General features: G+C 32.3%; 1 protein-coding gene across 1 annotated transcript; it reads left to right on the top strand.

Moving 5' to 3' along the window:
* The first annotated feature begins 3,756 nt into the window (after positions 1 to 3,756).
* LOC149417267 (uncharacterized) lies at positions 3,757 to 10,623 on the top strand. The gene is made up of 5 exons (XM_089640566.1): positions 3,757 to 3,769; positions 4,005 to 4,183; positions 4,489 to 4,693; positions 5,541 to 5,674; positions 10,609 to 10,623. The coding sequence occupies exons 1-5, from the start codon at positions 3,757 to 3,759 to the stop codon at positions 10,621 to 10,623; spliced, it is 546 nt and encodes a 181-aa protein (XP_089496692.1).
* Positions 10,624 to 16,501: the final 5,878 nt, after the last annotated feature.

Here is a 16,501-nt window from a genome sequence, read left to right as displayed (position 1 = left end):
GTGCACTCATTCCCCGCCTTACTTCGCCACCGACTATCCAGCTTCTGGGGTAGGACTCGGAAGTCAACCAACATCATCGTTGTGGCTGCATCCAAGTGACTCAGTTCCCCACTCAATGAGCGATGGATGCAGATTATGCGGCGACCTCCCTGATGAACGGTTTCATTTAATTAAATCTAATTGTTTTTATTGTATTACCTATTTATATGACTATTGTGTTTTTGATTAATATCTTAATTTTATGTTTAGGTACCTGCCTAATATTTTTTCTCTCTTTGTTTTATCTTATTTCCATTTTTATAATTTTTTACTTTATTTTATTGTTTCCCTGTTTTATTGCATTTCATGTAATATGGCAGACTGGGATTGCACTAACCTCCCAGTCCTGCTGGATTTATCCTTAAAAAAATAAAAAAATATCACGATTCAAAAGTGTGTAGAATTGCCAATGCTCGGAGTTTCTCGGTTATCCTCACAAATGTAGTCTCTGGGGAGGGAGGTTTAATTCAAAGGAAAAAAAAAGTATTTTTAATACAAACGTACCTATTTAAAAAAAAATCTTGACTAAAAGTGCCTTTCCATGTTTTACAGTAACCTAAATCCGTCGGCGAAAAAAACAAGAAAACTGAGAGAGACATCGACTGTGCTAACCAATACAATATAATTATTATTATATTTGCAAGATGAAATCTATCAACAATTTCTTAAGGCTTGGGGTCTCCGTTTTTACAATCTTAATGGTCATTGGTAAGTTTATTATTGCATAGAAAATGTAACATAATATTAAGATTGGTTTAATTTTAATTTCAAAGGCAGTACTTCTCAAACTAGGGGTTGCGGTGAAGATTCAAAAGCTTCACCCAGGGAAGGAAGTTTTAAACTACATTTGTGAGGAAAATATGACAATTGAGGGACAAATTTTTTCAAAAAATCAATTTCATGGCTCAAGGGTCCATTACAAATCCCGATAAAATTTTAATAAAAAACGGGTTGAAAACGGGGCTTTTACTTGCTACTAAATTATCAAATTCCATTTTCAACCCGTTTTTTATTATGAATAATTGAAAGCGATTCTTAATAAATTAGCAATACTCATTTTCCTCCGGGTATTATTAAAATTTTATCGGGATTTGTAATGGACTCTTAAGCCATGAAATTGATTTTTTGAAAAAATTTGTCCCTCAATTGTCATATTTTCCTCACAAATGTAGTTTAAAACTTCCCTCCCTGGGTGAAGCCGTTTTCGCATGCCCTTATCGAATAAATTGATTGGTTTCCTGATAAACTTTTAGTAAAATACGAATGTATTATGTCGCATTTCGTCATTGTATGTTGTCAACACAAATGCATGTGCATGAACACGTGTTCCAAACGATATTAGAAGATAAAGAATTAAAGACATAAAGAATTTAGTAAAAATTTTAGAAAATGGCCTTCGATCCCATTTTTAACCGGATTATCAACAATTTGAAATACTTCCTAAAAAAATAGCTTATTTACGCCGTGTATTTAATTACGTTTCAGTTTTTTTTTATTGTAAGATATTTTGTTTTGGTAGATTTTTACTCAAATAAACACAGATAAAAATAATTTTTGAATATTTTTTTTTAGGATTTGATAATTTAGTAACAAAACATTAAATAATATTTCTTAGTTTTTTTATGACACCATCGAAACGTTTGAGAAGCACTGAACTTGTCACATTAAGTAATTTGAATGCAAATTCTAGGCGCTGCAAGTAACAACAAAAATACTTTGTAAGGTAATGGAATAATATATCTGCTCAGTAGAATTCCAGGAAAGATTTGAATATAAATGTCATTCCATACAAATTATTTTTTATTGAGAATCAACCAAAATTTAAATTACATTTCATCTGATTTTAATCCAATTTTTAATTAAATAAACTAATTAATTAATGTTATTTATTTTCATGACTAAATTTTGTCTGAAGTCTATGTGAAATATTTTTTAAATGTTTGGAATTCTGATAGAATTTCTTCAAATAAGATTATTTCATCTATTGTCCGAATTCGGCATTCAATCAAAAGTATACTGAGATCTCTAAGGTATGTGTGTGGTAAAACCACGTTCAAGATTTAAGATTGTCAGATAAGATTGAAAGGCTGAGGTAAGATGAATGAACAAAAGGGACGTTTGGATAGTTTTTTTTCTCTCAGAGCGGTGAAAGGAGTATATACATTTGGGAATGTGGTAATGAGATAAAGGCAATAGGTAGGTTATGAGGTCACAGCGTTTATTTGAGTCAGTAACGCAATTATGAAATAGTTGGTGGATGAAGATCGATGGTGAATTCCTCAGGCCGAAGATCGACACCGCATCGGTGGACATTGTCAGCGACGAATCCTCCATGTCAAAGATCACACCATGTCAAAGATCAGGCGGTTAAGTCGGAGGCTCGACGCCGAGTTGGTGGAGAGTGGACTTGTGGATATGTTCAGCACTGGTGAAGACGTTGAGTCTTCTTGGTACTCCAGTGTAAAGCAGGATAGCCGAAAGTGTGAATGACCTGGTCGGCAGACGATGTCGCCGGGCCAAGACTCAGGGTCTATGCGCGTGGGGATCGCAGGCCGAGGATGATATCCAAGGCCAGGGTTCTGTTGTAATCCAGCGGAGTTGATGATTATCCGTAGCCTCTCCTTTAAGGCCGAGCAAAACCGGGCGTAGTAATTAGTTCCGTAGCTCATGGCGCACAGTGGGCTGTGTATATGTGTGTAAGGATAGAATGGCCAACCTAATGATTCCAGAGATAGCCTCATTTTTAATGTCAGTGCCATACATTTTTTTCTTAAAAAATTGATAACTCCTTCATTTGTTTACGCAATTACTTCGTACGAAATTTTATAGCATAGTAATGATCAGCAGAATCCATTTCTAGCCAAAAAAAATACCCTTGAAAATTCAAGTCTCTATGTCTATGAAAGGCGATTTTCAGCCCACTGTGATGGCGGCGCGGTGCGAGGGCCTGCCGGGCGGCCGATCAGTCGGCAGAGGGCGCTCGCAGTGATCGAATAATCCATCGAATATAAAGATGCGCCGTTCGTACGATGCTTTGCTAGTAGGTTCCAATACGATTCGTTTTGCATATGGGCGAACATTCCCGAATATTCTAGTAACGCATCAACACTCGATACAGAGTTTGTATCGGAGTTGGTATGACTGTGGATGTTGCATGAATTTTCCCCCTCGTACTCACGGAGAAACGTAATGGTTAGTTAGTAGAATAGTTCTGTCCAAATTCGTGAATAGGGTCACATATTTTATCGATGCAGAGACCTAAAAATCTGGACCCTGACTTAAAGTTCGAGTGTAATTATTTATCCGAGGATCCCCTATAAATATCACTTGGCAGCCTTGAATGAAACAAAAAAAAACCGCACCGATTTACTTTGGGATTGGAGACATTTGTCCCGATTTAATGACACCCATTTACAAAAAGTAAACGCACGAAAAGTCCTAAGTGACCCTTCCTTGTTTCAATTTATTAAAGGGTTTTGAAACTGCTAGAAAATACTACAGACGAGTAGGGACCTACAAGACATTTTATTTTTTTGAGATTTTACTTTGTTGTGAAAATTTTTTTCTGGAAAACATGAACGATTTTTTTTTTAAATATCTAAAATTAATAATTGTATAACACTACTCATAGATGAAACAATACTAAAGCCTTACAAAAAATAAGACAGGGTTTCAGAGGTTTTTAAGTTCCACAGGTTGCTTTCACACATTCTTGGAATGGTCTACAATAGTGAGAGGTCAGAAACTGATTTACGAAACTTGAAAAATAAATTGAATTAACTACCTTTTTCCCTGAGCCCTTGGGGTGGATCATTGATCGATGCTTTTATGAATTTCGTGGAGAAAATGAACCCACTGTTTGTACAAATTATTTTTGAAAAAGCTGTAGTTTCAATATTACAAAGATATTAGTAATATATAAATTAACTTTAACATATTTTTAGATTTTATAAATAATTTTACAGGTCCAAGCTCTTGCATCCTAAAAATCCTGAGCATAGAGGTTCCCGATATAGTTGGCTCCAACACAACAATAATATTGGAATGTGCTTACACTGCGGAGGGGACAGGTCTCATGTCCATGAAATGGTACAAGAACGGACACGAATTCTTCAGATATGTGACAAACAATACGGATCGTTTGGTAAACATAGACTATTATTTTATATACCTGTACGCTTTTCGCTATCATATATATATTTGTATTATTCTTTTTCTATTTCTTTTTATTTTTTTTTTCTTTATTTTTTTCCTTTTTTATTTTCTTTTTCTTTTTATTTTTTTTTTCTTTTTTTTTTCTTTTTCTTTTTCTTTTATTTTTCTTTATCTTTTCCCTTTTCTTATCCTTTTCTTCTTTTTCACATTCACTTTCTTTTTCAATTTCTTCTTTTTTCTTTTCACTCATTTCTATGCTTTATAAACTTTGTATTTCATCCAACTTTCCAACAGCCCTCGCTGATGGCGTTCAATGTTTCTGGCCTGCTCGTTCATCACATCTCCAAAGAGTCACAGTTCGAAGAATGTGGACCAAAATTCTGCAGAATTAGCGTAGACATTCTGAATAGGAATGCCACAGGAGTGTACGCTTGTGAGATCTCTTCAGAACCTCCCGACTTTCTCACCCACGTGGCACACCAAAATTTGACAGTCTATGGTAAATATTTATAATTAATTAAATAATATCTGCATAACTTATGTTCTAATTAACATTAAATCAATGGAATTGTATTTTAAAACCTATAAATCAAATGGATTTAGCTTATTATTAAGAGCTTATATTAATACAAAAATTTCTATGGGCACATTTAAAATTCAATAATTCAAAACATTAAAGAAAAAGACAAGCATCAATTTTTTTTACGGATAACCATACATGCTCGACTTAAATATATTTTCCATGCTAAAAATTAAAAACTTCATTCGCACAAATTATTTTACTTACCAAGGAAAAACTTTATTCAATCGGCTGCCCTAAAAAAATAGAGCATATATGAGCGTTCAAATATTGAACACTGTGAAACAATATTTAAAAAATTTGACACAAAGTTGAATTCAATTATGCGTGTGTTTTTATTATATTTATTATATAGATGTAAAAGGTAAAAACATGTTTTTTTTAAAGCGCCATCTGTTGGACGTAAAAGCAATACGCGCTCATTTTTATCTATCTGCACAGAGATACGGAGCCACAGCAATGCGTGGCGGGGTACAGCTAGTTTATAATAATATCACTTTTAGCAAATATGTAGTATTGTAATTTTTCTTTGTGATTATAGAATTTAATACCTATACTATTCTTAATTACTTATAAATAACTACAATAATGTACTGTACACTCCTCTTCCAACCATAAACTAATAATCATAACGCTTTCATAAATGAATAGTATTTACTTATAAAATACAGATGATAACCTAATGTTTATTCGATTATAAATGTACTTACTTTATTTCTTTATATAAAAAAATAAAAAAACATTAAATGTTAAAACTATTTTTCAGATTTTCCACAATATCCACCAACGTTATACCGAAACCAACTTCAATACGTCCTTGGAGACCAGATGGATATTCAGTGTGCATCAGCTCCCTCGTATCCATCCTGTAATATGACCCTAAAACTCAACGGTGTGGATGTAAGTGAAAATAATTACGTTATCCATATGCACCAGCGAAATTACATTAAATGTACTGACAACAGTCGCTAATGAAAATGAAACAATTTTTTTTGTGTATGTACAAAATTAAGATAATCTGCAATCCCTTTATTAATGGTATTTGGTAAAGCTGAAAGCATGGGAGATCAGAAAGAGATAGGTAGGAGGAAGTTTGCGATGTTCCTGGATTGTTAAATATAGTCACTGAAGCCAGATAAACACAATTTTTGATTTGGAATGGTGTACTTTACTGAGAGTAGGTATCTACCATTTATTACACTGGGTAATCCAAATATGAATTTATTTTAAAAAAATACTCATTATTAAAAATATATGAAATTTAATTGCACACGTCGGGATTATCTATGGATTCGTGGCCGATGATCCCTCTCAGATGAGTACTATTCAGTTTTTTTCCTACGCAATACTGAGACGGATTAGGGCGGGAGATCGAATCCCCTAACCCCACCTCCTACATACGCCCTTGAAGGTACCTATGTTCATGAAAGTTTTCACAATTTAATAAAGTTTTTTTTTCAGATTGACGAGCACAGATCAGCTTGGAACGTCCGTCGTCAAATCGATGAAACTGAAAAAGAGAACAGAACCATATCGAATATATATTTATCTATGACGTTAACAAGAAATCTGTTAAAACTTCTTCAACAAATTACACCAATTAACATATCATGTTCCTCTAGACTTGGAGGAATGACTTCTACAAAAGATTTGTTTTTATATGTTCCGGTACCATCCCACCACAATACCGAGCAACAGTTGCACATACAAAGGGTGGAAATCCCATATGCGAGTAGCGATGCAGGTTAATTTTACATTTTATTATGCATTATTGATAATAACTTCTCTTTCTAGTATTTGAATCTACTAATTCATGGTATCATCATCAGAATTGATACACTCATGTAATGTGACAGCAATAAAAACTGATTATATCTTCTCTTACTGGTATTTGTACCTACAAATTTTGAAGATGAATATTACTATGGTTTAAATTTTGAAAATGGCCTTTGATCAGCAATGATGTTTAATTGAATTTAAACACCGATTTTTTTTTTCCTTTTTCAGGTGGAATTAATAAAATGAAATGGAAAACCCACACAGTCTTAGGATATTTATATACAGTTCTTTTTCTGAGTCTGCCATTTATATATAAGTATATTTTTCCGCTGGTTAGTTTTTACTTTAGCAAATAATGTATGCAATAAATTATAAAATTATTCACTTTCCCCAAGTTCTTGGTATATTACGAACCTGACTTACGTTAGCCTGTGATTCCTGGGCTTATTGGAGTTAAAAATGACATGGTCTCCGGTGATTTTTTTTTCTACTATAAACACTAAAATAAATTGGACTGTTAGTGAGTGGATGGGCGGTTACAGGACTGAGAACAGTGGATAGGCGGTTACAGGACTGAGAGACAAGTGGAAGGGCAGTTACAGGACTGAGAGTCCAGTGGATGCGCGGTTACAGAGCTGAGCAACCAGTAAAGACAATATATGAAGTTTTTTGTTTTTACAATAAAATTATTTCAAAAATTTTGTTTTTAAAATAAATCTTATGTGATATAAAAACTTATATATTATTTTTACTCTAAATAATGTGAGCAGGTAAGGTACGTTTCTCAAAACGTCGTCAAAACCCTTTATGCATTACGTCATATTATTTTCCTCTCTTTACATAAGACTCAACTAAGATTCTAAGATAACTGACGGCATCTGGCTTCTTCTTCCATTGGCATTATGTAAGTTTACTATATTATATAAGTTTTTATAAGGTGACTCGTTTTTATCAGCACTTCAATTGTTATTTTTTTAATTACTTTGTGACACCACTTTTAAAAAGTAAATTATTTTGAAATACTGTTTTTTGTAATGTATAATTATCAAAATATTTCAGAGCAAATTTTGTTCGATTGGAGCGATTTTTGGCACATTACGCCAAGTAGAAGAAACGTTTTTAGCAATCGCGAACCTAAAAATAAAAATAAATATTTATCTGAAATGACGGTGAAATCCAGGATTAATTGGCTTTAAACCGAAGTGAGCAGTTTAATTGTTTCCATATTAATATTTTGAAATTAATTCAATAATATGGTAAATGTATGTGTATATATTATACAGGGTGCGGTAAAATAGACAGTGTAGTTTTGAAGGGCTATTAATAAAATGGGGTTTATTGTATTTTAATCGGTACATCATGCCGTTTTGTGCATCCTGAATATGACACCAGAAATATGATAACTCTCAACAGCGATACATTGATGAAGGCGATTTCTGAAGTTTTGGGCCGCATTTTGGCACCTCTTGACGGGTATAGCAGCGATTTTCTCCTAAATTCGGTGGTTGATTTCTTCCAAGCTATAAAGCCGATATTTAAAAACATTTTTCGTCAATTAACCACACAGGAAGTAGTCGCATTTTGCAGCCGGAAGGCCCGCTGGGTGGCGATGAAAGAACGGCCATATTAAAAAAACATGCGGAAGTCGAAACTCCGGTATTGTCCGGTCCAAACCATGGTAACGACTGAAAACGGCACGACCCTCCCGACACAATGAGACTCCGCCCAGGTTCCCACCCCCACCTTACGGGATGAACCAGTCCTTCAAAACTGCACTGTCTGTTTTGCTGCACCATGTACAACCAATCACTCGAGTGGTTGTGTCATTTTAATTTTAGGATACTTTGTATCCTGAAGGAGGGAGTAGTAATTTGGTTTTAATGTATTATAATATTACTAACGGTGGAATAAAGTGTTTTAGAGGAACGGCCACACGGCTTATTTTATACAAAACATAAATATGGATTTAAAGCCAAATTATCCAACCGAGCTGATAAATTATTTTTGAAATCAAAGTATAGCAAAAATCTAGTACGGATCTATACAGTTTTTTATTTGTGTTTTAAAATATGATACGTGGGTCGCGAAAAAGAATTTAAAATATATTTAATACAATTTTAATATATTTAAAAACGTATATATATTGTAAATTGGCTTTTTCGGGTAGACATTTTAATTTATATACGGCAAGTTTGTGAAAAAAATGTAATAAATTTCACCTTAATCGGTTGTTTGTAATTTAAAACTACGATCATCAAAGTGGTTTTCATTATCATTTTTAATTTTATATTTCATCATATTTTTATAGTTGATAGGGATAATTTGTTTTTATTTTATCATACTTACATAGTTAATTAACTCACAAGTTGCCTCTAAAATCATAGAAAATAGAAATCTCTAATGACGTCAGTTATAAAACTGACGTCATTAGAGTTCACAATTATAAAATTAAAAAAAAAACAATTTAATAAAAAAACACATATCCTTACAAGATATTTGTAAAAACTTTAATAAAACAAAAATAAAAAATCAGTTTCGTTGGCTATTTTGTCCTCAAATCCCAATTTAAGTTTTGTTTGACAAAAGCCGCGCAGCCGTTCCTCTTAATTATTATATTTTTCTTCACATTTTTCTAACCAATCAAACAATTGAAGAATTCGTAATTTATTATCTAATTTTTCAATATTTAAATATATGTTCATCAAGTTACATATGTTCAAGATACCCCGCACGATACCAAGCACGCCCGCCCACCAACTGCGTGGCGTGCCGGATCGGGAGAGGCTGGATTGGGGAGACCCTTTCACTCTCCAACTGGTCTTTCTTGATCCATCGCCTTGCGCCTTGCAGGAGGGATAGATCATTCGTCCATCACTCCTAGACACACTGATCCCTAGATTCCCACCCACCTTTTGTGCCTTTTTCATTCCCAGATCTTCCTCTCCTTCATTTCCTTATAAAGGCCCTCCACACAGCATCCCCAAAGACGACATAGGCCTGAGGGAAATTATTTTCCTAATACGCGTTTGGGGTACACAAAATATATTCATAATATGTAATGTAATATATTATAGGCTTTAATAATAGTTATCGCAGTATTTTTTTTTCTAACATTTATCTAAGTGTATTTTAAAAATTATATATGGATAGGATGAACGATAGGAATACGAAAGCCTTAAGGGTAGAGTTTGCCTTAATATTTTACAAATACCTTATTATCCACTAACGCAGCACAAAATTCATTAATATATCGCTTGCATAGATTAGGTAATGAATACTCTGATATCATATAAAATATGACATATTTGTAATTAATCATAGTAAATTCACTAAGTGTATTTTTATGGTGGTGTTGATTAAAATACCGTAACCTTTTTAATTTAGAATACAACTGTTTTTAATGCTGCTGTTTTGGACATGGGCAATATGGGCATGTATAATTTACCTGAGAAATTAATTATAGATTTCATTACTGTACTTATTATTTCATCACATTATGCATTTAATAATTATACAGTACAGCTACTACATATTATTTAAAATTACAACAATAGTTACCCCATAATGTATGTTCATTGGTTTATTTGGGATACGAATATTTTAGTTACAGTTGATGATCTCTACTTCAGAGAGATTGTTTTTATATTATGTTGAATACAATCTAAGCATTTTGATTCGAATTTGCTTGCAATGTTTTTCATTAAAAATCTATGCTTTCAATTCAATTCCATTTAATAATTCAGCACATTCAGTAAAGAAAAGTTGCTCAAGATTTTATATAATAACATCTGCAAACTGTTTATGTACACTCAATGAAACACTTTTTGAAAAACGCAGTGGCATAAAGATAATTGTAAGATCGATTGTGAGATTTGTAAAAAATGTATTTCATGTATTTTTTTCTGAATTGATCCAATTTTGTTTATATTATATTATAATATGTAATGCATAAATGGTGAACACATACTCGACGTAACATCTTAATGTCTTCATGCATATGCAAAATATAGTTATTTGATATGACAATGTTTGTGTCTTTGTATTTCTTGTTTTAGATCCAGCTATTTTAAATGCTTTGATTATTATTTGATTAGTGTGACATTTATATTGTCTCTTACTAAAGTTATCTTTTTAACTGATTATTGGTTTGCTGACAATTAAAATATGTATTTTTTGTTATTTTTTGAACCATAAAAATGAATAATATCAATAATTTAAACTATTACGCATACATACAGACACACACACAGACACTCACACATACATTACACACGTCACACACACACACACACACACACACACACCCTCACACACACACACACACACACACACACACCTATAAACTATACAAGTCACCTGGTAATTAAGGAATAAACATACCACTTAGCAGACAATACAAGGAAACATATCATAGATACACAACGTGAAGTATCTTATTCCTGTATATTTTTTCAACTCTGTAAATCATGTACTGTTTGTTTCTATAATATAAAATAAAATTAAAAAATTACAAATAACTGGCTATTCTAAAAACCAATGGATAGTTAAGCTACTTTATTCATTTTAAATTTGATAATTTATGTCATTTGATAATAACGGTTATTTATGAGTTCTTACAGATCAATGGAAAATAATGTATTATATTACATTAATACGTTAATTTTTTTTACCTTTTGTATTTTTACACATTTTTACACTTTCTACTTTGTACTTATAACTTTTTGACATTATATCTTTGATTGAAAATTCCGTGCCATATGTTTTTAAATAAATAATGTTTTACAGTAAGTTAACACATATGTATATATATATTTATATGAATATGATTTGAAAAATGTAACATTTTTAATAATGTATTTCTCAGTTAGAATGAAGATTATTGCGAAAATGATTTTGTTACTTTAAAAGCGAATAAAACATTCCATAGTATTTTTTTAACAAATCTCCAAATTGCTTAGAATACGTCAACTGTAAAATATTTATTAATATATACCATATTTACAATAAAAACTAAAGACTTTCATTTACTTACTTTTTCCATTGATGAATGATTTTCTGTAATTATAATTATTGTAATGAGGCTGAAGTTAAAAGCAAAACAATTAAAAAGAATACAGGACTTTCAGTTTCAAAACAGATTTAAGAGGAAAGTTGAATAATTGACGAATCTTAAGTAAAATATTAATATTCTGCAAGTAGGTGTGCATTTTTCTCTGAAGCGTGTCTTCAGCTCATAAATAAATTTATGAGAAAAACAAAAGCAGCTGAGATAGTTTACGATAATTCCGCTTTAAGAGTTTATAAAATTCTACTATTAGCATTGTTTATAATTTTTCGTACTATTTTGGAAAAAATGATTATCAGCAATAAAATTCCCTCAAGGCCTCCTGTATGGAATTAATGTAAATGAAAACAATAATGACAGAATACTGAGAATTTCAACCGTTCTAGAACGATGAAGTGTAAATACCTACAGCATGGTTCAATCTTTAAAAAAACTTACCTGAAAAGAACCTACTTTCCCGGTTTAAAACCAGCGACCTTCGAATCCAAGCGGTTTGTTTTCTCTGCCACTAACTAACCGTTAAACCATTTCTCCACAAGAGTATGCAGAGAGGCAGAACAACCCTAGCTTTATACACCCTTCTTGCAGATTATCTCAAACACTACATTGATCCAATTACTTTTGACGTAAAAAACCAAACCCAAGAATCTCTTTGATTCCCTTGATCGTGCCATGTCTTCTTCAGGCTTCCCTGACACTTTTCACGATTTGACTTCGCCTCATGCATTCTTCATACACTGCTTTCGACGATAATCCAGAATCCCTTAATATGGCATAGGCCCGAGTAAAATTATTTCTCTCGGGACGTTCTCTGTGGAGTTAATGTAAAATAAAAATCGTTCTGCACACATGTTTGATACTATACCATGCACGTAGTTTATTATACAATAAAGTTACCCCACAGAAAATGAGGTCATTGAACCCGTTTCTATTTAAGGATAAGGAATTATGTTTAACCTTAAAATAATGGTTTTTTTCTCAAATAGGGGTGATTTCGATTCTAAAACAAACAAAATAATTGGTAATTTCGGTTCTAATTAAGGATAAAACAGTTGAAGAGATTTTATGGACATATTTTTATTCCACCTTTACCCATTATTGTTTGTCATTTACTTTTGCACATACAGCTAATTATTTTTCTTTACATTTTTGTTGTTATTATAATTTTTGCTATTACTATGTATTAAAAAATCAAGTATATAAATTTTTGGGCATCATGTCAGTTTTATGTACTTAAACAAAAAAAAATTAAATTAAAAAATACGGAATTATCCTAGACCTTAGATTTAATGACTTTTTCGATATCTGCTATTTCAGTTCTCTTGGATGACACTTCTTCAGAAGGATGATTTCTATCTCCGGTCAAGTTCGACATCTATAACATCAATTGACGACATTTTTGTTTTGCGACAACGTTATTATCATTGAATTATGATTATACCCAACAACATCTGAGAGAAGAAAAAAAGAGATGACTAAATCTGAATATTTAGTGAAACTGACAGATAATCTGCTGTAAGATTTATATTTTCACATTTTACATTTTCCAATAGCATTCCATCTCAAGAGGATCGGATCCGACGTATTTCCGCTGAGACGAACAGAGCTGGCGCTGGGCCGCCTAAGCAATATTTCGTATTAAAATTCATGAGATTCTTCACATCTGTTTGTTTACAGTCTTTTCTGGGGTACAGGGAAGATAATAATATGTAAGCAGAGGCAACAATATTGAGGTTCCCATGACAAAACAGAACATTGGAGAAAAGTTAAGAGCAGTGAATAAAAAAAAACCTAACCTTACCCAACCAAACTTGAATTAACCCTACTCAACCAAAACTATAGTTCTGCACGAACAAAAATTACTATTGCTAATTTATTAAGAATCTCTTAATTTTTTTGATAATCCGGTTGAAAAAGGGATTGTATTCACACCACTTTATTCGTTCATCACGTACCTCATATTTTACCAAAAATAATTTTTTGATTCGTGTCTTTTATACCATTCACTTATGATTTCGTCGAAATCGACATAAGTATTATTTTTTTAAAAAACACAAATTACATATACTTTAATTAGACTGCGTATCTCTTTCCAGTGCAGAAAAAATGATCGTCTACCATTCAAACTAACTTTAAACACTCTTGGCACTAATAAGAACAAATTTTTAATTTTCAGTGAAATCGGTCCAATAGTTTTTGAGTCTACAGAGTACCAACAAAGGACCAATCATTTTTTTTTAATATTTATAGATAGACAGTTAGATAGGCTAGTTTGACATGCTCTTAGAAAAGATGTAAAATTATAGTATGTTTGCTAACAAATGAAATGGTAAACCTATAGAAGTGTGTTATGGGTGAGTGTGTTATTAAGCCCAAAGTGTCGTTACTTCTGGTGACAAAGATCAAAATTATTTCTTGATTATATTATTGGTTTTTTGATTAGAAATTGAATTGTAAATATGCGATTATAAAAAGTGGTATTTATAGATCACGCCTGTAGAGAATATCGGTTCATTGTTCTTTTTGATGAAATAATCATGAGTTTTTCATGGTGATATCTCGAAAAGTCTCATTAACCCTTCAAACAAGAATTTCCGCTTTGTTAAAAAATTCAAAACAGGAGTCAAATTTTATTGGTGGAAATTTTTTGTTTGATAATAAATTAAAAAAATAAATGATATTACCAAAAAACCAACATTTAAAGTTATAAATATCTGCAAATAAACTCATTTCATTCGTACGATTGTGCCTTTTGCCGAAGGGATGTATAGGGAAAAATACAATGTTATTAAAGAACTTTGAGAAGAAACAATGTTACATTTTAGTTTCTTGTCTCATAATATTTTGGATTAAAATAATTGAGTGAGTTTGATAACTGTCAGTGTTAATATTTTTACACGTCATCGTAGCTGCAAAAATAATATATTTTTATTTTCCTACCAATATGTCCCCATAAAACTAACCAGCCTCCAGCTTTCATTTAATTACAATGTACACTAAATGTTTTTTTGTCTTTTTCACTTTATATTTGACAATAAATTAGGCTTGGCCATTAAACATCCTTAATGTGTGGACCTTTTATATTAAAGTGCCAAATGTTTTGTATACTAAACAAACCCTTATCTCGGAGGTCAAATTTAACGACGAAATATCGCACATTTCACAGGCACCGCGTGCAAACCATTGATTTACGTAAAAAGAAGTCACGTTTGACTAAAAAAAACCTTCCTTACCTTAAGTTGTGCGTATAGTGCGTAACTAAAGAAGTAAAAATAGAAAATCTAACAGTTTATAATCGTAAGATTCTATAGGTTACAAATGTTGTAATGCACTGGATGGTAAGATTCTGTGGGTCACAAGGAGTTTGATGGGCTGGATCGTACTATTCTGTAGGTCACAAATAGTTTGATAGGCTGGATTGTAATATTCTGTAGGTCACAAAAAGTTTAATAGACTGGATCGTTATTTGAGTGTGATGGGTTGGGTCGTAATTTTATGTAGGTCACAAACAATGGTGAAAGAATTTAAGATGACAGGATACCAGAGAAATGACTAAGTGGGAATACCAGTGGAAGCGACCCACATATAGAAGAAGGGATGTAAAAAATATTATAATTCCTCTATTCTCTAGAGGGAAATGGGTAATATTGCAAATGTGTGATGACTTCTGCGGCAAAAATATACTTAGATATTTGGTCAGATAAGGTAGGGAACCTCTGTTCTAGTGAATCTAATACCAATGCATGCAGCTTATATCGTTTCATGGTAATGTTCTATTAACAAGAAAAAAGCCAAGTCATCCAATTAAATACTGTGTTAGCAATTTAAAATTCCATGTTTAAGTAAGCGAATATTTTTTATTGGTCAATTCTCTTATCACGATTTGTGGAGACATGTAGTGCGTGCGTGAGGGCTAATTACTTACACCGTTTAAATAGGCAACGGGAACCTACCTACCCCATCCCTAGCCGACGGACACCACCCGAAAGCATATTATTTAAAGGATTAAGAACCTTTTAAATTAAACGAAACATCTAGGTGCCCGTTTAGCAGTGGGATATCATGCATTTATTTCCAGTTATCGTAAACGAAATTTTTACCTTATTTTTTATTTTAACTCTTGAAGCACAAGAACGCACCAAGAAAAATGAGTATTACTCATTTATTTGAATCTCTTAAAATTATTGGTATTCGGTTAAAAATGGGATAGCAGGTCATTTCCTGATAAGCTTTTAGTAAATTCGTAATAATATCGTAACACGTGTTAGTGATAGTATATAATGACGAAATGCGAAAATTTAGAATTTTTATAAACACGTTTCCCGACATCGTGTCATCCATTGCTATTTTACTAAAAGTTTATCACAAAACTTATCAATTCATTCGTTTAGGGCTTGCAGTCCCGTATTTAACCGGACTACGAATAAGTTGAATAGATTCATAAGAAATTAGCAACATTTCGTATAAATAAGGTTAATATGGCTGGTTCAAATCCCAATTATTATTATTATTTTTTTTTTATTAATTTGTGTTATTTCTTCATTTATTCATTTATGAATAAATATAAAGAGTATATTTGCGGCACGATCCAGAGTAAGAGATACTTTATGTACTGCCCTGGTGAAGAAAGACCACTTTTAAATATCTGAATGTTGCTTAAAATGGCTGTCACCATCTTTGGTGACCAGATCTAATATCCAGGTACGTCCTCCTCTCCCTGGCCCTACCCTGGGATCCCATGGTCTCATTGGCTTCAGACGGTTGGGAGAAGTTTTTACTCTTGCGCGATACTGACATAAAAATATTTTTTATTTAGGGAGTCTAAAGGAGGGAGGCTAAAGTCGTTTTTACTTCTTTTTACATTTCGATTGCTTTTCTGTCTT

Source organism: Hesperophylax consimilis, chromosome 15, assembly GCF_061612785.1.
Source record: "Hesperophylax consimilis isolate HC1 chromosome 15, BYU_Hcon_1.0, whole genome shotgun sequence".
NCBI classification, from domain to species: domain Eukaryota; kingdom Metazoa; phylum Arthropoda; class Insecta; order Trichoptera; family Limnephilidae; genus Hesperophylax; species Hesperophylax consimilis.
Note: the sequence above shows the minus strand (reverse complement) of the source record. Positions and strands in the feature narration are given on the sequence as shown.